We start from the raw sequence: 23,770 nt of genomic DNA on the forward strand, positions 1-23,770 counted from the left end.
TGGACCCGCACTAAAGGAGAATGACAGATTAGTTCATTTCTTACTAATGGAAATGCCAGTCATTTTATAAAAAATAAAGCTGTATGGAAGTTTACAATTATAGAACTGTATGTAAAAATACTTCAATACTTACTTCTAAATTTGCTTTTTAATTAGTAACTTTGTCTTTTATTAGGTTGGCATTGCTCCAGCATCATGCCCTGTAATTTCTGATGAAGATAGTCATAGGCAGATGATTCGTAACTATCAACATCAGCTTTTACAACAAAACAGGTATTAGCTAGGGTATAATTTATATGTGATCGTATGTGGCTACATTTTTAGGATTTATTGTTTCATTTATATGAGGATCTAATTTGGATTTCCTTAGAATTATGGCATTTAGAACTGCCATTCTTAAAGGACAATGTGAGTGTAATTTCTTTTCACCATGAGTATTGCCAACCCTAGATTGCTGTTTGTTAAATTTAATGTATAGACATGGGGCTTTTTATTTTTCATTAAAAAACAATAATTGTTTGCTTTTGTCTTTGGTAGGTTACACAGGCAGTCTGTTGAAACAGCCAGGAAACGATTACTTGAATATCAAACTATGTTAAAAGGAAGGTGCCCATCGGTGTCAGCTCCATCATTGATAACTGATTCTGTTATATCAGTGCCATCATGGAAATCTGAGAGACCGACTGCTATATCAGAGCATTGGGATCAAGGTCAGAGACTCAAGTTGAGTCCTAACAAATACCAACCCATACAACCTATACAGACCTCCAAATTAGAACAAGATCATTTTCAGGTAGCGAGACAAAATCACTTTCCACAAAGACAGGTGGAAACAACAGAAACATTACGCACTTCAGATATTTTAACCAATCAAGCTTTAGAATCACAAGAACATCTAAGGCAATTCTCTCAGACTGAAACACAACAGAGAGACTATAAATTGGTCCCCAAAGATTCTGAGACACTTTCAAGGGCTTTGTCACATGACAGGCAGCTAATATCACAGGATGCTAGAAAAATATCTGAAACATTTAGGGCAACAACTTTTCAAAGTTTAGAATCCCAACAATTGTTCTCAGAGAATAGTGAAAATATATCTTACCATTTAACTGAACCTTCTTCATTTGTACCACTGGTACCTCAGCATTCTTTTAGTTCTCTGCCTGTTAAAGTTGAGTCAGGAAAAATTCAAGAACCCTTTTCAGCCATGAGCAAAAGTACAGTTTCCACAAGCCATTCTATAATCAGCCAAATGCATGATAGGCCTTTGCTGCCGTCAGAGAATATCACAGCCCAGCAAGGTAATATGAAGGCCCTCCAAGAACAGTTAGACCTACAGAAGAAAGTTCTTCAGGCAAGACAGGAAGCTCAGGAACAGTTACTTTTGTGCAAACAGAAAGAATTGGAACAGCAAATGGGCCTCTCGGTATTCCTTCCCTTGGTAACTCCAGATTCATCTGCTTTATTGCCTTCTGCCAAAGCAGATTTGGGGAGAATCCAGGAATCTTCACCAACCAAGAATAATACTGCAGTTTCCTCAGACCATCATGTGATCTCACAACTTCAGGATAAGCGTTTGAGTCTTTCACAGCCTATCCTATCACAGCAAAATAATTTTAAATTTCTCCAAGAGCAGTTGAATATTCAGAAGGATAGCCTTCAGGCTAGGCGAGAAGCCCAGGAAGTATTGTATGTACATAAACAGAGTGAATTGGATAGAAGAGTATGTTCTGAACAGGCTGAGCCCTCTTTCCCATTTCAGGTAGCTCAGCATACATTTACTTCACTACCATCTGCTGATACAAAATCTGGAAAAATACAGGAGCAACATTCATCTAAGAGCAAGAAAGGACTTGTTTCATGCCAATCTGACATCCCCATATCTCAGGATGGGTCTTTGAGTTTCCTACAGCAGTTCCTACCTCTACATGATAGTTTGAAGTTGCTCCAAGAACAGTTGACTAAACAGAGGGATACTCTTCAGGCTAGGCATGAAGCTCAGGTGGAATTACTTTTACATAGACAAAGAGATTTGGGGGACAGTAAGTCTGGGCTGGTGAGCTCTTCATCCTCACCAGTGGTTGTTCAGCATTCAGTTGCTTCACAAGCTTCTGCTAAAGCTGAGCCTAGGAGAATTCAGGAGCTTTATTTATCTGAGAAGGAGAATGTAGGTCCCTCCTGTCGTTTGATAATCCCAACATTTCAGGATAAGTCTCTTAGTTTTCCACAGCATAGCCTGGCACAGCAAGAAAATTTGACAATACTCCAAGAACAGTCACAAATACAAAGAGTAATACTTGGTGCTAAAGAAGGAACTCAGGAATTTGTACACACAGAAAGTGAATTGGAGAAAAGAATTTCTTCTGAACAGACTGGCACCTCCTCATCCCTTTCCCAGGTGGATGAATCTGAGGGATTCCAGGAATGTATATCAATCAAGAGTGACAGTACCATTCCCTTAAGCCATCCTAAGATCCCAAGATGTCAGGAAAGACTTTTGAGAGTTTCACAACATATGCTACCTCTACAAGATAATTTGGAGGAACACCAAGCATGGCTAGACACTGAGAAAGAAGCCTTTCATATCAGCCAGAAAACCCAAGAAAATATGTCTTCTGAACAAACTGGCTCATCTTCATTCATACCCCAGTTGGTACAGCTTTCATTTACTTCGTTAGCTTCAGCTGAGTCTGGCACAATCCTGGAACCTCTTTTTACAGAGAGTGAAAGTAAAATTTTTTCAAGCCACCTTCAGATCCCACAATTGCAGGATAGGCTTTTGAGGATATCGCAACTTATCCAGCCTCAACAAGATAATTTGAAGGCACTTCAAGAACAGTTAGCTACACAGAGAGAAGCCATCATTCTAGCTAGACAAGAAGCTCGGGAAGAATTACTTTTACATCAGAGTGAATGGGAGGGAAGAATATCTCCCGAGCAGGTTGACACCTCTAACTTACCCCTAGTACCACAGCATTCATTCGCCTCATTACCTCTTACTGAATCTGAAAGAAACCAAGAACCATGTTCAATTAACAGTGATAATATAGTATCCTCAGGTCACTCAGAGATACCAACATTGCCTGATGGGCTGTTGGGTTTATCACATCTTGTTTTACCTCAACAAGATAATTTGATTGCACTTGAAGAACACTTGCATGCACAGACAGATTTCCTTCCTTCTATTGAGAAAACCCAGAAAGAATTGGTTTTGTCAAAACCATGTAAATTTGAGGAAAAGGTATCTTCTGAGCATTTTATCCAGTCTCACCATGGTGATTTGCAGGCACTTCAACAGCAGTTAGATACACAGAAGAAAGCCATTCGATCTATACAGGAAGTCCAAGAAGAATTGCTTTTGCAAAGATTAAGTGAATTGGAGAAAAGGGTATCATCTGAACAAGTTTGCTCCTCTTCATTTGTATCCCAGGTGCCTGTTGCTGACTCTGAAAGAACCCAGAAGTCTTTCCCAACCAAAAGTAATGATACTCTTCCCTCAAGTCATTGTGAGATTCCAAGATTACAGGATAGACTTTTGAGTTTATCACAGCCTATTCTGCCTCAGCAAGATAATATGACAGCACAATTGGATGCACAAAGGGAAGTGATGTATTCTTATGAGAAACCCCAGGAAGAACTGTCTTTAAACAAACAAAGAAAGTTGAACAAAAGTGAATCTGCTGAGCATACTATCCCCTCTTTGTTTCTACCCAAGGAAACAGAGCATTCGTTTATTCCACTACCTTTTGCAGAAGCTAAACCTAAAAGCACTTGTGAATTGTATTCATCCCAGAATGAACATGCAGCCCCCACAAGTAATCCTGTGATCCCAGGGTTTCAAGATAGACTTTTGAGTTTTTCACAGCCTGTCTTAACTCAGCAAGATAACTTGGGACTTCAGAAACAGTTGGATCTACAAAGAGAAGTTCTGCATTATAGCCAGAAAGCCCAAGAAAAATTGCTTGTACAGAGACAAACAGCATTGCAGCAGCAGATACAGAAACATGAAGAGACTTTGAAGGATTTCTTTAAAGACAGTCAGGTATGTTTTAAACCTGAATAATAATGAAACACTAGAAGTTTAAACCCAAATCAGTTTTTAATACTAGGATTACAAGTTTTCAGTTATTGAGAAAAAGTAGTTTGACCTTAACTGTGCTTTGATTTTTCACCCTAAATGATGTGGAAGTTAAAACAAAAATCGATCCACCCACATGGTGTTTATGAGGTTAATAGTTACGTGAAGTCCAATTAATTTTTTTAAATTTTCTTTTGTTTTTGCTTTTTTTTTTTTTTTTGAGACAAGGTCTCGCTCTGTTTTTCAGGCTGGAGTAGAGTGGCACCATGTCGGCTCACTGCAACCCCTACCTCCTGGGTTTAAGTGGTTCTTGTGCCTCAGTCTCCCAAGTAGCTGGGATTACAGACATGTACCACCATGCCTGGCTAAATTTTGTATTTTTTTTTTTTAATAGAGACAGGGTTTCGCCATGTTGCTGGGATTACAAAGTGCTGGGATTACAGGTATGAGCCACCACACCTGACCCAAAGCTCAATTAATTTCACCTGCAAACACACCACAAAACAATGTAGATTCTTATTTTAGAGTTTTGTTTTAATGGATTTTAAGCTTACCATAAGATTTAAATTGTAAAAATAACTGGTTAGCAGAATTTCTCTTATGCAGCAACAGACATTGTGCTCTTTGTTGACATTTATATACAAATCAAAATCAATACCATCTTTTTTCTCAAGTGACACTATTATGGTTTGTTGTAAAACGGGCATGATTTTAGGCTGATGTAGAGCTGGACCTGCTGCTTTTATCTGAATTGTTCATAAGACTCTGGCCCAGTGACTCATTCATAGTTGCCCTATCTGGGAGACAAGGGTATGTTCTAAATTTGAATGTATCCGTTTTATTTTAAAAGGCCAGTTCTGCTGGACATGGTGACTCAGGCCTTATAATCCCAGCACTTTGAGAGGCCGTGGCAGGTGGATCTCCTGAGCCCAGGAGTTCAAGATCAGCCTGGGCAACATGGCGAAACCCTGTCTCTACAAAAAATACAAAAATTAGCCAGGCATGGTAGCATGTACCTCTAGTCCTAGCAACTCTGGAGGCTTAGGTGGGAGGATGACTTGAGCCCAGGAGGTTGAGGCTGCAGTGAGCCATATTATGCCACTGTACTCCAGCCTGGGCGATGAGGGAGACCCTATCTCAAAAAAATAAATAAATGAAAGGCCACTTCCTAAATTTATTATTTAGTCTAAATAGAGTTCTGCAAATCCTTTGATGTCGAGAAGAAGCTTGAGTTGGGTTCAGGAAGAGTTAACGTCAAGAGATTTACTGGTCATTTAAAGGAAAAGTAATGGCAAAAGAAAAGCAGAGGGAAATACTCAAATATAATCTCTTATGGAAAGATGCAATGGAGGCTATGTTTTTTGTTTGTTTGTTTTTTGTTTGTTTGTTTGTTTGTTTTTGAGACAGAGTCTTGCTCTGTCACCAGGCTGGAGTGCCGTGGCGTCATCTCGGCTCACTGCAACCTCTGATTCCCTGGTTCAAGCGATTCTCCTGCCTCAGCCTCCCGGGTAGCTGGGATTACAGGCATGCACCACCATGCCCAGCTAATTTTTGTATTTTTTGTAGAGACAGGGTTTTGCCATGTTGCCCAGGCTGGTTTCAATCTCCTGACATCATGATCTGCCCAACTCGGCCTCCCAAAGTGCTAGGATTACAGGCGTGAGCCACTGCACCTGGCTGTAGGCTAAGTTTTTAAGTCCAAGGCTGTGAATGGTTGTTGTTTTTGTTGTTGTTGTTTGAGACGAAATCTTGCTCTGCTGCCCAGGCTGCAGGCTGGAGTGCAGTGGCACGATCTTGGCTCACTGCAACCTCTGCCTTCCAGGTTCAAGTGATTCTCCTGCCTCAGCCTCCTAAGTAGCCAGGATTACAGGCATGCACAATCACACCCAGCCAATTTTTGTATTTTTAGTAGAGACGGGGTTTCACCATGTTGGCCAGACTGGTCTTGAACTCCTGACTTCAGGTGTCCTGCCCACCTTGGCTTCCCAAAGTGCTGGGATTGCAGGCGTGAGCCACCGCGCCTGGCCGAATGGTTGTATTTTCAATGGAAATATCCTTTTGGCATTAGAAGCATATCTTATTTTTTATATATAGATAAAATTTTGTGATTGATGGAACTATTTATTTGGTTTACGTTCTAATTTAAGAAGGGAGATATAAATCTAATGAATAATTCTTCACATGATCCCCCAACTTGTGTTTCCCCACCCTCATCTCCACTTTTTCAGACAAGTAAGCCCACAGTTGAAAATGATTTAAAAACCCAGAAGATGGGGCAGCTCAGAGATTGGTTTCCTAATACACAAGACCTAGCAGGAAATGATCAAGAAAATATTAGGCATGCAGATAGGAACAACTCTGATGATAATCATTTGGCTTCAGAAGATACTAGTGCCAAGCAAAGTGGTAAGATAATTGTGTTTGATTGTAATTATTTCACTGATTATTCCTTGTTTTCGTCCCCTGTAGCTTGCTAGTTGAAGAAAAGTTAGAAGTATGTTAATAGATTTTGTATTGTATCCAACTTTGTCATTGACTTAATAGGTGAGCATCTGGAGAAAGATCTGGGGAGAAGATCCTCAAAGCCACCTGTAGCAAAAGTCAAATGTGGTTTGGACTTAAACCAGCATGAACTTAGTGCTATACAAGAAGTAGAGTCACCAGCAATTGGCAGAACTTCTATACTAGGTAAATAGATGCTTTGATAAAACAAGATTTTTAAATAATTTGCCAGTTTTCTACTTTTTTTTTAGATGGAGTCTTGCTCTGTTGCCCAGGCTGGAATGCAATGGTGTGATCTCAGCTCACTGAAACCTCTGCCTTCTGGGTTCAAGCAAATCTCCTGCCTCAGCCTCCCGAGTAGCTGGGATTACAGGCGCCCGCCACCACACCCAGCTAATTTTTGTATTTTTAGTAGAGACAGGCTTTCACCATGTTGGCCAGGCCGGTCTTGAACTGCTGACCTCAGGTGATCTGCCTGCTTCAGCCTCCCGACGTGCTAGGATTACAGGCATGAGCTACCGCACCTGGTCTACATTTTTTCAGAGTGCTAAATGTTTTTTGTTAAACTTATAGCAGAAAAAGGAGATGGAAAAAAAAAAAAGAAACCTAGACTGACTTTCATGAAAAGGAAAAAATGGTTTATTTAAACAGTATTTAAAATTTGGACTTAAGGAAATGTGGCATTGGTAATAACTATGACTATGTAGTTTCTTTATCTTGTATATGGGGAAAACAACTTATTGTAGACAAAAATTTTTTGATTTTCCATCTTCTGACAGTCTTGCTCCCCGTTTCCTTTCATGTCTGCCTTCTACATGTGTTTCTTTTAGGATACACTCAGGTTTTTTTTTTTTCTCTTTTCCTTTGTCACTTTCTACTTTCCTACCTTCACTGTTCTTTTCTTATATTTTTATAGGATTATTATGCTTAAATCCTGGCTTTATGGTCAATTAGAACAGATATATTTATTCACTGTACTACTTTCTACATCCAGGTGTCAGAAAAAAATAATAAAACACCCATCCCTGTAATTCTTTTTTTTTTTTTTTTTTTTGAGACAGAGTCTCGCTCTGTCGCCCAGGCTGGAGTGCAGTGGCGCAATCTCGGCTCACTGCAAGCTCCGCCTCCCAGGTTCACGCCATTCTCCTGCCTCAGCCTCCCGAGGAGCTGGAACTAGAGGCACCCGCCACCAAGCCCAGCTAATTTTTTTATATTTTTAGTAGAGACGGGATTTCACCGTGTTCGCCAGGATGGTCTCCATCTCCTGACCTTGTGATCTGCCTGCTTCGGCCTCCCAAAGTGCTGGGATTATAATCTTGAGCCACTGCGCCCGGCCCCATCTCTGTAATTCTTAATAAATAGTCTTATGTGAATTTCATAATTTTTTTTAGAATTCAGATTCACTAAATAATTTTCTCGATCAAATTTATCAAAATAAATTATTTTTTAAAGGGGAACATTAGCTTTGCCAATAGAAAGGTACTTAGAAGTTGTATCCTCATTAGTATAGTAGTTGAAAAAAAAAGCTGTAATGTTAATATTAGCCGTTTGATCTCCAGCTATAAAATATTGTACCTGTGTTTCTGAGCGTTTGAAAGAATTAAGGGAGGTATGCTAGGTGCAATGACTCACACCTGTAATCCCAGCACTTTGGGAGGCTGAGATGGGAGGATCGAGACCAGCCTGGTGTAATGCAGGGAAACCCCATCTGGTGGCGCTTGCCTGTAGTGTTCAGCTACTTGGGAGGCTGAGGTAGGAGGCTCACTTGATCCCAGGGGGTTGAGACTGCAGTGGTTTCTTTTAAGTCTAGGAGTAAGTCTAAATAAGTCAAGACCCCTAGGTAGGTGAACTAAAATCCCTGCCAAAACCCCTGGTAGGTGAACTACCAGGCCCTCATGATCTTTCTCTTCCTCCCTTCAAGACTTAGTAAGTGTCATTTGTTTGGTAAACTTATTCAGATTTCCTTCTCATGAAGTCTTGGTCTCATCATAGCCTTTACCATACTTCTTAGGGTAATACTTCTATCATCATATTACATGCAAGTAATTTAAAAAGGGAAATAGCGCTGAAAGGTATAACATAAAACAGCAGTTCTTCCTGCCCCTACACACCCTTTAATACCACTCACCAGAGGCAGTTACTTTTCAAGTATTTTAAGTATTTCTTCTTGTATTTACTTCCATAGTTGCAGTGGGTTTAAGCAAAAATTAAGCTAAATTGTCATTATGGTGATACATAGACCTTTTTTGCTGCTGAGTCCATTAGTATATTATGTTATTATATTTTATTTTTCTAAACTTTTTTCATGTAGTAAATTGTCTTATTTATTTAATTTGCTTAAAGTTTTTAGAGTGTCTGTCTTTCCACTCTCTACTACTTCAGTTAAATACCTCTCAATATAATGTAGTTTGTACTATTTTCTCTTTTTGTGGAACACCTTTTAGTTGGAAGTTGTATGGCCATGCTATGCATTCTTAACAAGGGTGTTTTTTCCCCCAGAGGGATAAAAATTGGTTCTTGGGGAGGTGAAAAAAAACTTTTACTATTTATATGTACAAAGCACAAATATGCATAAATAGATATACAGTATATTTGTGGTTATTAAAACTGAACGGGGGTAGAGGCAGTTTAAAAAGGAAAAGTCTAAAACGACTCCTTAAGGGATGATAAAAATAAGGTTGAGAAATACTGATCTATATTGATCTTTCCATTTTTTCTTCTCTTTCTTTTTCTTTGGGTTTTGTTTTGTGGGCTAATTTTCTTAATTTTGTGTTCCGACTTTTCTTTTGAACTTTTGATGATCAAATTGTAGTTTCTAAAAGGTTACTCTTTTTCTCTGATTATTTTCTTTTTTTATAGCATCCTGCTATTGTTTCATGGATGCAGAATGTTGTCTACTTTAAATATTTATAGTGGATTTTTTGGTTTGGGTTTTTATATTTTTTAGTTCTTTCATTTTTTTGTTGTCTCTGTCTTATACTTTAGAACCTTTCCTCTAATGTCTTCATATTTGAACGGGATGCTAAAAGGCCAATTGGAGGTTCTCTTGGGATGAGGGGCCATATGTGCTGTTGGACTTTATTGGAAAAAGTATGGCTTTGTAGTGAGGACGCTCACCTTAGTATCTGTAGTTCCATTCCTTGAGAGAAGTTTAGTTTCTTCAAAGAAATACCTTCTAAGCTTGATATAAGCCTGGCTGTTGATATTATTGAGCCAGACCTAGGAGATCTGGATTGAGGATGCAGACTTTAACACCCTCTGATTTCCTTATGGCATTCTGTCACCCCCTTCCACTCTTGCCTCCTTTCTGTGCCTGATCCCCTGGACCCCAGAGTGTATCAGATTCGGTTTCTCCAGAGAATAAACCTTTAGTTTCCTCTGGGGATGATGTTGATGGACAGGGATCTCAGGAGAGGGATAACTCTTCCAAGTACATAGTCTTAAATGTTCTGTTTTTAGTTTCCTGCTGCATGTATTCCTTTTGTAGTAGTGCCTAGCGCCCTTAATTCCCAATTTTTGGGGGGATGCTTTATCAAAATATAACCTTCAAAGAGGTGCACAAATCATGTTTGTTTCAGTGGTTTATCACTGTAATAATCACACCCATGTAAACACCACCAGGTCAAGAAGTGGAACATTAGAGAACCCAGTAAACACTTCTCTTTTACCTTCCCAGTTATCATCCCCTGTCTTCTAAACCATATCTTGATTCCTATACCACAAATTAGTTGTGGTTATTTTTGAACTTTATATATAAATTATGAATGCATGTTATAATGGCTGGTAAATTCTCCATGAATTTTCTTTGTGATTAGTCAATACTGAGGCATAATCTGATGTGGTGAGGTAGCAGCATCATTAAAAGCTTAGTAAAATTGAATACAAATAATATAAAAGCTTGACTGTGAAAGGTAAGGAATTATTTTCTTGCTATATACAGTAAGTCTTTAAGAGCTTAGATTTCTACCCATAATATAAATTGGCACTTTAGTTCTAGCTATTAATAGTTCCAGAAACTGAAGTGGAAATATTTCCCCCCCCCCCAGGTAAACCAGGTATTTATCAAGACAGAGACCCCCTGCGAGTCTCAATAAGCCGAGAACAAAGTTTCTTTGGGAGCCCACTGGCCCATGATCCATTTAGTTGTCTTCAACCAGTTGGCCAAGAGAATGTCTGTGGTGATGACTATGATGAAGCAGGTGAGAAATAAATGGAAAGTGGAATTGTGTGCACAAGGATATGTGGACAAAAGATATTTATTATTTTGTTATTTGTAATGGTGAAAAATGGTAAATAAACTTAGTTACTGCTGTTAATGGAATCGTTATGATGCACTGTTAACTATATTGTTCTATGCAGTTGTTAAATGAGTAATTTTGCTTTTAAATTGTTTTATTAAAAGCCAGTAAGAAGTTTATCAAGGTAGGAGTTTTATACAATTGGCAGCATCCATAAATCTTATGTTTAAGCCTATTTGTAACAATCCATATCTAATTAAATACTGTTAAACATTTTAAAAATTCTATTTGTGGGCATTCTAAATAAGCTGTTTTATGTTTATTTTTAAATATTTGGAAAATAAAGATAATTTGAAGGAAAAATATTTAAATCACTTAATCCTAACACCCAAAGACAGCCAATGTTAATCTTCTCGCTTCTGAATTTATATATGTATATATATATAGCACAGGATATTTTATATATAATTTGTGTACTGATCCTACAAAGTATAGTTGTAGTACTTTTTATTAGTTGTAAGGCATCTTTTAAGAAGTTACATTTTGGCCGGGTGCAGTGGCTCACATCTGTAATCCTAGCACTTTGGGAGGCCAAGACTGGCAGATCATGAGGTCAGAAGATTGAGACCATCCGGCTAACACCGTGAAACCCTGTCTCTACTAAAAATACAAAAAATTGGCCAGGTGTAGTGGTGGTCACCTGTAGTCCTGTAGGGAGGCAGGAGAATGGCGTGAACCTGGGAGGTAGAGCTTGCAGTGAGCCGAGATCAAGCCACTGCACTCCAGCCTGGGCGACAGAGCGAGACTCCAAGACTCCATCTGAAAAAAAAAAAAAAAGAAGTTACATTTTATAGCCAGATTTATTTTTATTTTAGCTGTACACCTAGTAAGATAATTTACTCGTATCTATACAAGATACCTTACTTGTATCTATAGTTGAGTGGAATGAGAGATGAAGGAAAGGGATATTCTTTTGAGGGTTTATTAAAAAATTGACTTTAACATCTCCTCTTTAAATTGTGGATTAAAATAACTGTAAAGGATATAATTTTCAGTGAGCTATAATTTTTGACATTTTAAAATAAAACAGATTATTCTTTTTTTAATTTTTAATTTTTGTGGCTACATAGTAGGTGTATCTATTTATGGGGTATATGGGATAGTTTGATACTGGTATACAATGTGTAATATTCACATCATGGTAAATGGGGTATCCATCACCTCAAGCATTTATACTTTATTACAAACAATTCAATTATAGTTTCAGTTATTGCAAAATGTACAAAGAAATTATTCACTATAGTCACCCTGTTTTGCTATCTAACTGCTTATTTGTGCCCATTAACCATCCCCACTCCCCCAACGACCCCCAACTATGCTTCCCAGCCTCTGATAACCTTTGTTCTACTCTCTATCTCCATGAGTTCAGTTGTCTTAATTTTGAGTTCCCACAAATAAGTGAGAACATGTGAAGTTTGTCTTTCTGTGCCTGGCTTATTTCACTTAACATAATAACCTCCAGTTCCATCCATGTTATTGCAAATGACATGATTTTGTTCCTTTTTATGGCTGAATTGTACTCCATTGTGATACGTGCCACTTTTTTTTTATCCATTTGTTTGTTGATGGACACTTAGGTTGCTTCCAAATCTTGGCTATTGTGAACAGTGCTGCAGTCAACATGGGAGTGCAGATATCTCCTCAGTGTACTGATTTACTTTCTTTTGAGTATATACCTAGCAGCAGGATTGCCGAATCATATGGTAGCAATATTTTTAGTTTTTTGAGGAACCTCCAAACTGCTCTTCATAGTGGTTGTACTGATTTACATTCCCACCAATGGTGTTCCCTTCTGACCACATCTTTGCAAAACATTCATTATTACCTGTCTTAGATAAAAGCCATTTTAACTGGACTGGCAGGATATCTCAAAGTAGTTTTGATTAGCATTTCTCTAGTGATCACTGGTGTTGATTGAGCACCTTTTCATTTGCCTGTTTGCCATTTGTATTTCTTCTGAGAAATGTCTGTTTGGATTTTTTGCCCATTTTTTAATCAGGTAATTAGATTTTTTCCTACAGAGTTGTTTGAGCTCCTTATATATTCTAGTTATGAATCCCTTGTCAGATGGGTAATTACAAACATTTTCTCCCATCCTATTGGTTGTCTCTTCACTTTATTGATTGTTTCATTTGCTTTGCAAAAGCTTTTTAATTTGATGTGATTCCATTTGTCCATTTTTGCTTTGGTTTCCTGTACTTGTGGGGTATTGCTCAAGAAATCCTTTGCCCAGACCAGTGACCTGGAGGGTTTCCCCAATGTTTTCTTTTAGTAGTTTCAAATTTGAGGCCTTAGATTTAAATCTTTAATCCATTTTGGTTTGATTTTTGTATATGGTGAGGGATAGGGTCTAGTTTTATTCTTCCATATGTGGGTATCCAGTCTTCCCAGCACCATTTACTGAAGAGACTCTCTATTCCCCCATGTACGTTCTTGGCACCTTTCTCAAAACTGAGTACACAGTAAATGTATGAAATTGTTCCTGCGTTCTCTATTCTGTTCCATTGATCTGTGTGTGTCTCTTTTTATGCTAGTACCATGCTGTTTTGATTACTGTTGCTCTGTAGTATAATTTGAAGTTAGGTAGATTCCTCCAGTTTTGTTCTTTTTGCTCAGGATAGCTTTGGCTATTCTGGGTCTTTTGTGGTTCCATATAAATTTTAAGATTTTTTTTCTATTTCTATGAAGAATATCATTGGTATTTTGATAGGGATTGCATTGAATCTGCAGATTGCTTTGGGTAGTATGGACATTTTAATAATGTTGAGATTCTTCCAATCCAGGAACATGGAATATCTTTCCATTTTTTGTGTGTCCTCTTTAATTTCTTCCATCAATCTTTTACAAGTTTCATTGTAGAAATCTTTCACTTCTTTGGTTAATTCCTAGGTATTTAATTTTCTTTGTAGCTGTTGTAAATGGGATTACTTTCTTGATTTCTTTTCAGGTGATTTGCTTTTGGCATATAGAAATGCTACTGGTTTTTGTATGTTGATTTTGTATCCTGCAACCGTACTGAATTTATCAGTTATAATAGTTTTCTTGTGGAGTCTTTAGGTTTTTTCCAGATATAAGCTCGTATCAAAGGATAATTTGACTTCTTCCTTTCCAACTTGGATGCTCTTTATTTCCTTGTCTTGTGCGATTGCTCTAGCTAGGACTTCAAGTACCATTAATATGTTGAGTAACAGTGGTGAAAGCAGGCATCCTTGTGTTTCAGATCTTAGAGGAAAGGCTTTCAGGTTTTCCCGCATTTGGTATGATACTCGCTGTGGATCTGTCATATATGGCTTTTATTGTGTTATGTTCCTTCTGTACCCAGTTTTTTAAGGTTTTTATCATGAAGGAATGTTGAATTTTATCAAATGCTTTTCCAGCATCAATTGAAATGATCATGTGGTTTTTGTCCTTCATTCTGTTGATAGGATGTATCACATTGTTTATTTTGCATACATTGAACCATCCTTGCATCCTTGGGATAAATTCCACTTGGTCATAATGAATGATCTTTTTAATGTGTTGTTGAATTCGATTTGCTAGTATTTTAGCATCAGTATTCATCAGAGATATTGACTTGTAAATTTTATTTTATTGCGTCTTTGTCAGGTTTTGGGATTAGGGCAATACTGGCCTTGTGGAATGAGTTTGGAAGTATTTCTTCCTCTTCTGTTTTTCAGAATAGTTTGAGTGGGGTTGGTCTTAGTTTGCCTTTAAGTGTTCGGTAAAATTCAGCAGTGAAGCGATAGTGTCCTGAGCTTTTCTTTGCTGGGAGACTTTTTGTTTCAGCTTTGATCTCATTACTTGTTATTGGTCTACTCAGGTTTTGGATTTCTTCATGGTTCAACCTTGGTAGGTTGTATGTGTCTAGGAATTTATTCATTTCTTCTAGTTTTCCAATTTTGGCCTATAGTTGCTAATAGTAGTCTCTAACGATCCTTTAAATTTCTGCAGTATCTGTTGTAATGTCTCCTTTTTCATTTCTGATTTTATTTGGACCTTCTTTTTTTGTAATTAGTCTGGCTAAAGATTTGTCAATTTTTAAAATCTTTTCATAAAACCAATTTTTGTTTTCTTGATCTTTTGCATTATTTTATTTGTTTCCTTTTCATTTATTTCTCCTCTGATCTTTATTATTTCTTTTCTTCCACCAACCTTAGGTTTGATTTGCTCTTGCTTTTCTAGTTTTTTAAGATGCATTTTTAGGTTGTTGATTTGAAGTTTTTCTTCTTTTTTTATGTAGATACTTAAATAGCTATAAATTTCCCTCTTAGTACTGCTTTTGCTGTATTTCATAAGTTTGGGTATGTTGTGTCTCCATTATTTGTTTCAAGAAATTTTCAGTTTCTTTATTAGTCTCTTCATTGACCCACTGGTCATTCAGGAGCATACTGTTTAACTTCCATATGTTTGTATAGTTTCCAAAATTTATCTTGTTACTGATTTCTAGTTTTATTCCACTGTGGTCAGAGAAGATAAGTGTTATTATTTCAGTTTTGTTTTTGTTTTTGTTTTTGTTTTTGTTTTGAGACAGAGTCTAGCTCTGTCATCCAGGCTGGAGTGCAGTGGCACGATCTTGGCCCACTGCAGCCTCCATCTCCTGGGCTCAAGCAATTCTTCTGCCTCAGCCTCCCAAATAGCTGGGACTGCAGGCATGTGCCACCATGCTTAGCTAATTTTTGTATTTTTAGTATAGATGGAGTTTCACCATATTGGCCAGGCTGGTCTCAAACTCCTGACCGCCCAGGAACAAGTGATCCGCCCACCTCAGCCTCCCAAAGTGCTGGGATTACAGGCTTGAGCCACCACTCCTGGGCTATTTAAGTTTTTTTTTTTTTTTTTAATGTTTTAAGCCTTGTTTTGTGGCCTAACATGTGGTCTGTCTCTGACAATGATCCATGTGCTGAGGAGAAGAATATGTATTCTGTAGCCATTGGATGAAATGTTCTGTAAATATCTGTTAGGTTCATTTGGTCTATGGTGAAGATTAAGCCCAATGTTTCTTTGTTGATTTTCTGTCTGGAAGATCTATCCAATGCTGAAAGTGGGATGTTGAGGTCTCCAGCTATTATTTTACTGGGGTCTAGCTATCTCTTTAGCTGTAATAATATTTGCCTTATATATCTGGATGCTCCAGTGTTGGGTGCATATATGTTTATAATTGTTACATCCTCTTGCTGAATTAACCCCTTATCATTATATAATGACCTGCTTTTTTTTTTCTATGGTTTTTGTCTTGAAATTTTATTTATTTATTAATTTTTTTAAGACAGAGTCTCACTCTGTCACCCAGGCTGGAGTATGGAGTACAGTGGTAGGATCTTGGCTCACTGCAGCCTCCACCTCGTGGGTTCAAGTGATTCTCCTGCTTCAGCCTCCCAAGTAGCTTGGATTACAGGCATGCGCCACCACACCTGGCTAATTTTTGTATTTTTAGTAGAGACGGGGTTTAGCCATGTTGGCCAGGCTGGTCTCGAACTCCTGACCTCAGGTAATCCACCCACTTAGACCTCCCAAACTGCTAGGATTACAGGCATAAGCCACCACACCTCGCCAAAGTCTATTATTTCTGATATAAGTATAGCTACTCTTGCTGTTTTTTGTTTTCCATTTGCATCTTTTTCAATGTTTTTGTTTTCAGTCTGTGTTTCTTTATAGGTGAAGTGTATTTCTTGTAGGTAACAGATCATTGGATCTTGTTTTTTTATCCATTCAGCCACACTATGTCTTTTGCTTGGAGAGTTTAGTCCATTTACATTGAACGTTATTATTGATAAGTAATGATTTACTCTTGTCATTTTGTTATTTGTTTTCTGGTTATTTTTTGGTCTTCCTACTTTTCTTTCTTCTGTTTCGTTGTTGTTGTTGTTGTTGTTGTTGTTGTTTTAGTGAAGGTGATTTTCTCTGGTGGTATGTTTTGATTTCTTGCTTTTTATTTTTTTTTTGTATCTGTTGTATGTTTTTAAATTTGAGGTTACCCTGAAGCTTGCAGATAATATCTTATAACCCATTATTTAAAACTGATGACAACTTAGGAATGATTGCATAAACAAGCAAAGAGAAAACTAATAAAAGCCCTGTACTTCAACTTTGTGTCCCTGCTGTTTAACTTTTTATTGTTTCTATTTATGTCTTATTGTACTGTCTATATCTTGAAAAGTCATATGTATTATTTTTGATCTGTTCATCTTTTTGTCTTTCTGTTTAAGTATGAGTAGTTTACACAAAACAATTGCAGTTTTATAATATTCTGTGTATTTCTGTGTACTTACTATTACCAGTGATTTTTGTACCTTCAGATCATTTTTTATTGCTTACTAATGTTGTTTTCTTTCCAATTGAAGAACTCCCTTGATTATCCCTTGTAGGACAGGTCTGGTTTTGATTAAATCCCTCAGCTTTTGTCTAGGAAAGTCTTTGTTTCTTCTTTACTTTTGAAGGATATTTTTGCCAGATCCGCACTTTTAATGTGTCATGCCACTCTCTCCTGGCCTGTAAGGTTTCCTGAAAAGTCTGCTGCTAGACGTATTGGAGCTCCATTGTATATTATTTGTTTATTTTTTTCTTGCTGCTTTTCGGATTCTTTCTTTATCCTTCGCCTTTGGGAATTTGATTATTAAATGCCTTGAGATAGTCTTCTTTGGGTTAAATCTGCTTGGTGTTCTCTGTTCCTCTTGTACTTGAATATTGATATTTTTCGCTAGGTTTGGGAAGTTCTCTGTTATTATCCCTTTGAACAAACTCTATCCCTGTCTCTCTACCTTCTCTTTAAGGCCAGTAGCTCATAGATTTACCCTTTTAAAGCTACTTTCTAGATCTTGTGGGCATGCTTCATTCTTTTTAATTCTCTTATCTTTTGTCTCCTCTGTGCATTTTCAAATAACCTGTCTTCAGGTTCACTAATTCATTCTTGTGCTTGATCAGTTCTACTATTAAGAGACTGATCCAGTCTTCAGTATGTCGATTGCATTTTTCAGCTCCAGAATTTCTGCTTGATTCTTTTTAACTATTTCACTGTCTTCATTTTATTTATCTGATAGGATTCTGAATTCCTTCTCTGTGTTATCTTGAGTTTCTTTGTTTCCTCAAAACAGCTACTTTTGAATTCTCTGTCTGAAATGTCACATATCTGTGTCTCAGGGATTGGCCCTTGGTCCCTTATTTAGTTTGGTGAAGTCATGTTTTCCTGTATGGTCTTGATGTTTGTGGATGTTCATTGGTACCAGGGCATTAAAGAGTTAGGTGTTTCTTTCTTTTCTTTTTTTGAGACAGAGTCTTGTTCTGTCGCCAGGCTGGAGTGCAGTGGCATGATCTCAGCTCACTGCAACTTCTGCCTCCCAGGTTCAGGCGAATCTTCTGCCACAGCCACCCAAGTAGCTGGGACTACAGGCGCGTGCCACCACGCCCAGCTAATTTTTGTATTTTTAGTAAAGACGGGGTTTCACCATGTTGGCCAGGATGGTCTCAATCTCTTGACCACGTGTTCCACCCGCCTCGGCCTCCCAAAATGCTGGGATTACAGGCGTGAGCCACCATGCCCTGCCAAGAGTTAGGTATTTCTTACAGTCTTTGCACTGGGCTTGCTTGTACCCATCCTTCTTGGGACAGCTTTCTGAGTATTCAAAGGGACTTCAGTGTTGTGATCTAAGTTTTTGGTCACTGCAGCCATGTCTTCATTAGGGGATACCCCAAGCTCAGTAACACTGTAGTTCTTGCAGACTCATAGAGGTACTGCCTTGGTGGTCTTGGATAAGATCCAGAAGAATTCTCTGGACTATCCAGCAGAGACTCTTATCTTTACCTTCCTGTCTCCCAAACAAATAGAGTCAGTCAGCCTCTCTCTCTCTCTCTCTCTGTGCTGAGCTGCCTGGAGCTGGGGGGAGGGGTGACACAAGCACCCCTGTGGCCATCATCTCTGAGACTGTGCTGTGTCATACCTGAGCCAGCACAGTACTGGGTCTTGCCCAAGGCCCACTGTAACCACTACCTGCCTACCATCTTTGTTCATTCAAGGCCCTAGGGCTCTACAGTCAGCAGGTGGTGAAGCCAGCTGGTCTTATGTCCTTGCCTTCAGGGTGGCAAGTGGCCCCGGGCAAATCCAGAGATGTCCAGGAGTCAGTGCCTGGAATCGGGATCTTTAGAACTCTACTGGGTACTCTACTGTGGCTAAGCAGGCACCAAAATCACAAACAAAGTCCTTTCCACTGTTCCCTCCCCTTCCCTAGGCAAAGGACTCTCTCCCCTTGTCCACCACCACCACAGGCCTATGGAGAGTACTATCATGGTACCACTGATGATCACTTAAGGCCCAGTGGCCCTTCAGTTAGCTTGTTGTGAATGCTGCCAGGCATGGGACTTCCTTCAGGGCAGTGGGCTTCCTCCTCTCTGACCCAGGGTAGGTTCAGAGATGCCATCCAAGAGCCAAGGCCTGGAATCGGGGACTCCAAGATCCCACTTGGTGCTATTCCCCACTGTGGCTAAGCTGGTACCTAAGCTGCAAGGTAAAGTCCCCTTTATTCTTCCCTCTGCTTTTCTCAAGCAGAAGGGGTCTCTTCTCATAGCCATCACAGCTATGAATATGCTGGGTCACACATGAAGCCATCATGTCTCAGAGTCTCACATAAGGCCCATGGCATATACTACCTGGCTACCACTGCTAGGACCCAAGGGCTCTTTAATCAGCAGGTGATGAATCCTGCCAGGACTGGGTCCTTCCCTTGAAGGCAGCAGGTTCTCTTCTAGCCCAGGATGTGTCCATAAATGTCATCCAACAGCTAGGTCCCAGTATGGGGACCTCATAAGTCCTCCCAGTGCCTTATTCTTCTGTGACTGAGTGGGTATTCAATTTGCAAAACAAAGTCCTCTTTATTCTTCCCCTTCTCTCCGCAAGCAGAAGGAAGGGGTCTCTTTTGGAGCTGTGAGCTGTGCTGCCTGGGATTAGGGGAGGGGTAGCACAAGCACTCCCTTCGCCACCCTAGCTGGTTTTCACTAGGTCATGTGACCCCTCCAAGTCTACAAGCTCTGAGCCCAGCACAGCACTAGGACTTGCCTAGTGCTGCAGTTACAGTCTTTGTGGCCTAAACAGCCTTTCAAGTTTGTTTAGGACTCCAGAGCACTAAATTTAGCCCGTAGTGACAAGACTTGCCAAAACTCAACTTCCAACTGCTAGAGTGGATACTTCCCCTCTGTCTAGGGCTGGTCTAAATGCTCCCTCCAAGGGCATTGGCGGAGTTCTACTTGGTGCTGGCCACACTGAGTTCCAATGCAAAGTCCCAGAATGGCTGAGCTCTCCTTCCCCCAAGCATACAGATTCTCTCTCCGCACCATGTGGCCACTGCCTGGAGATGAGGGAAGGGTGGTGTTGGCATTTCAAGACTGTCTTTGCTATCCTCTTCAGTGCCTCTGTCAGTGATATGAAGTTAAAACCAGGTACTGTGATTGCTCACCGGATTTTTGGTTCGTATGAAGGTACTTTTTTATATGGTTGCTGTTGTGTAATCAGGAGGACCAGGGAGAGACCTTGGGGTGTATACAGGAGGGTATCTTTATTATTGAGTGCACTCAGACCCAGCAGACTCAACGTCTAAAGACTGGGCGCAGAACAAAGACAGTACTTGGCTTTTATACACACTTCACAAAAGGGGGTGGGCTAGCTTGAAGCAAGCTTACAGTGGTGTGAAAGCAGGGATACAGAGGCAGGACAAAGACAGTTAATCAAATTGTAACAAGTTCATAACTCAGGATTGCACATGACCATCGCTATGCAACCCAGATGCCCATTATCTAGATTTTGCTCTAAAGAGCCTTGCACTGGTTTATCTCGTAACCTTCACTATGGTGCCTAGGCAGCTGTAGTTCAGGCCTGCTTAGGCTTCTCATGACCTTTGTTGTACTTCTTAGACAAAACAGAATTCTTGAAGTTACTAGTTACAGAGAACAGGAATCTATAAAATCTATAAACTTATACCATAAAACAAAGGAAAATTTGTTTTTCTTCTCCCTATGTTGAAGGAGTGCTGGGAGAGTCTACAGAGCACATTACATAATATTATTAAGACTTTTCCTGGGTCTGGGCTGTGCCTGTTGCTGCCTCTGGGACAAGTCAGCCTAATACAGGAAAGCTTATTTCTCTTTAATTTTATTTTTCTTTAATTTCCCGCCCCAGTTGCCAACTTTGAAGTTCCTGTGGTGAGGACAGTTGGTGGAAGCTTCTATTCCGTCTCTCTTGCTCCACCCCTACCCGCTGCATCACTCTTTTTTATTTACACAATGGATATTTGCATTTTCTTTTTATTCTATTTGTTGATAACCTCTAGCTAAAGACTACGAGGAATGCACCTATAGTTGAACAAAGCTGAGCGTCTGACCTGTTGCGGTGAGGGGGAATGCATACCATGGGCAACCACGAGGCATCTCAGTAAATGGCTATTTAGGAAGGACTTATAGGATTTGGGCTTGTTTTAGGGGATTGGGAGAAGGATTCAAGGAAACAGAGCTTTTTGGTAATTAGTATTGGATGTTGTCAGGAAGCAGGAGTAATTCTGTTTCAGTACCTGAAAAGTTCTTATCTAGGAGGTGGTAAGAATGGAAGTGAAGCTAAAGTTGTAACTGGTAAAACAGCAGCAATCACTCCTATTAGCCAGGATAAGGGAATGCTTGGCCATTCTTGTGGTTTAGACAATATTCATGGTTTTGTCTGTGTTCAGATGTGGTTACAAGGGGTCTCATTTTTTTTTTTCTTTATCATGGTCACAGAGTGGCCATTTCTGAGATTGGCATTCCATGGAATTGTTGATGTTTAACAGAACACCAGGGCATTACCTGATAGTGCCAGGTCAGCTCCTGGATACCAGGGACGGCTTTTCTCTTTCTCAGAATCATTCCCAGATTCAGATTGTTTCAATTTTCTTTTATTCTGTTTTGAGACAGGGTCTTGCTCTATCACCTAGGCTAGAGTGCAGTGGCGCAACCACAGCTCATTGCTGCCTTGACCTCCTAGGCTCAATTGATCCTCCCACCTCAGCCTCCCGAGTAGCTAGGACTACAGGCATGCACCACCCCACCCGGTTAATTTTTTAATTTTTGTAGAGACAGGGTCTCACTGTGTTGTCCAGACTAGTCTTGAACCCCTAGGCTTGAGCAGTCCTCTCACCTTGGCCTCCCAAAGTGTTGGGATTATAGGCGTGAGCCACCACGCCTGGCCCAGATTGTTTCTATTTTAGAAAGGTCTGTCTTGTTACTACAAGACATACAAAAACATATTCCATTGTTTCTGCCCCACACCTTGATTTAACAGATTTTTAAGATGGAGCCACTAACTGCAAACTTTGTACTGTCTGCCCTTGTAGGAAAACAGGAAATGGTGCCTTCCTGCAGGGCATGAAAAGATAGCAGTAAGGTGTTACTTTCATTATGTCACTTCCCCTTTTTAGGAACTGTTATCAGTGAACCACATCCCAAATGATGACAGTTATTTCTCTTCCAGCTTTCAGGGACCTATCCACTGAATCTTTGAACATCTTCAGTGACTCTGATCTTGCTCCTTTCTCTCACTTTTATTTTTCACTTCTTACTACCACGCAAATGCTGCTTTATTTATTCATACCTCCACTGAGGGAGTCTTCTAGGTATATTACAGATAACAGTAAATAATTGTAATTATTATTAGTGAATTGAACATCCCAGATTAACTTCTCATTTCCCAATTAGCTTTTAAAATGAGCTGCTTAAGAATAGAAGAAAAAATTAAAACTCACTATAAAATTTCACCAGCCAACCTGGGTGACAGAGCAAGACCCTGTCATCCAAAAAATATATTGTATTTAAAGACAAATGTCAGCCAGGCACGGTGGCTCACGCCTGTAATCCCAGCACTTAGGGAGGCCCAGGTGGGCGGATCATAAGGTCAGGAATTCGAGACCAGCCTGGCCAATATGGTGAAACCCCGTCTCTACTAAAATACAAAAATTAGCCAGGCTTGGTGGTGCGCACCTGTAGTCCCAGCTACTCAGGAGGCAGAGGCAGAAGAATCTCTTGAACCCAGGAGGTGGAGTTTGCAGTGAGCCAAGATCGTGCCTCTGCACTCCAGCCTGGGTGACAGAGTGAGACTCCGTCTCAAAAAAAATAAAGACAAAGATTTGCGATTAGCTTTGTTTCCACTTCATTAACCATAATATATATTATTTTATGAATAAATATCTGTACTTACATACAGATAGATGTGTATGTGTGTGGGGGGGTTGTTTTTTTTTTCCGGGGTTTTTTTTTTTTCCGGGTTTTTTTTTTTTTTCCTGGTTTTTTTTGTTTTGTTTCAAGGCACAGTTGTTCACACTGTTGCCCAGGCTGGAGTGCAGTGGTGCCATTATAGCTCATTCACAATCCAAAATCCTGGGCTCAAACCATCCGACTGCCTCAGCCTCCGAGGTAGCTAGGACTACAGGAGCATGCCACTATGCCCAGCTAATTTTTTATATTTTTGTAGAGATGAGGTCTTGCTAGGTTGCACAGACTGGTCTGAAACTACTAGCCTTAAGCAATCCTCCCACCTCAACTTCCTGAGTTGCTGGGACTAGAGGGGTGAGCCACCATGCCTACCTGCTTGTTTACTAGGTCTACATTTGAAAAATAATTCTCCTGGTCCGAATGTAATGAGTTATCTCAATTGATTATTTACAGTCAGTTACAGATTGGACTCTTTGTTCTATTCTTTTCCCTGTTCTCACTACTGCACTTGACTAGTCTTAAAAAAAATAAAATGAATAATTAATAATTGTTACATAAACATTTAAGAAATATACCTTTAATGTGCATACCTTCTAATATCATTGAGATTATGAAGCAGAATTTTGTTTATATTCAGTGAAGCAGTTTTAATTGTATTTTTCAGAGCCATAGA

General features: G+C 39.4%; 1 protein-coding gene across 21 annotated transcripts in view; it reads left to right on the forward strand.

The window, feature by feature from the left end:
- CEP295 (centrosomal protein 295) overlaps positions 1–23,770 on the forward strand; it is a 69,473-nt gene that overhangs the window by 35,272 nt on the left and 10,431 nt on the right. For 13 of the 21 annotated variants that reach the window (XM_008966392.5, XM_008966395.5, XM_008966393.5 and 10 more), the window contains 5 exons: positions 176–273; positions 538–4,042; positions 6,307–6,484; positions 6,623–6,766; positions 10,627–10,779. In XM_008966392.5, the coding sequence (XP_008964640.4) occupies positions 176–273; positions 538–4,042; positions 6,307–6,484; positions 6,623–6,766; positions 10,627–10,779 (4,078 nt within the window). The remainder of the gene's footprint in view (positions 1–175; positions 274–537; positions 4,043–6,306; positions 6,485–6,622; positions 6,767–10,626; positions 10,780–23,770) is intronic. The other 8 variants (XM_008966396.5, XM_055094764.2, XM_063608235.1 and 5 more) reach the window with 2 other exon arrangements.

Source organism: Pan paniscus, chromosome 9, assembly GCF_029289425.2.
Source record: "Pan paniscus chromosome 9, NHGRI_mPanPan1-v2.0_pri, whole genome shotgun sequence".
In the NCBI taxonomy this organism is placed as follows: domain Eukaryota; kingdom Metazoa; phylum Chordata; class Mammalia; order Primates; family Hominidae; genus Pan; species Pan paniscus.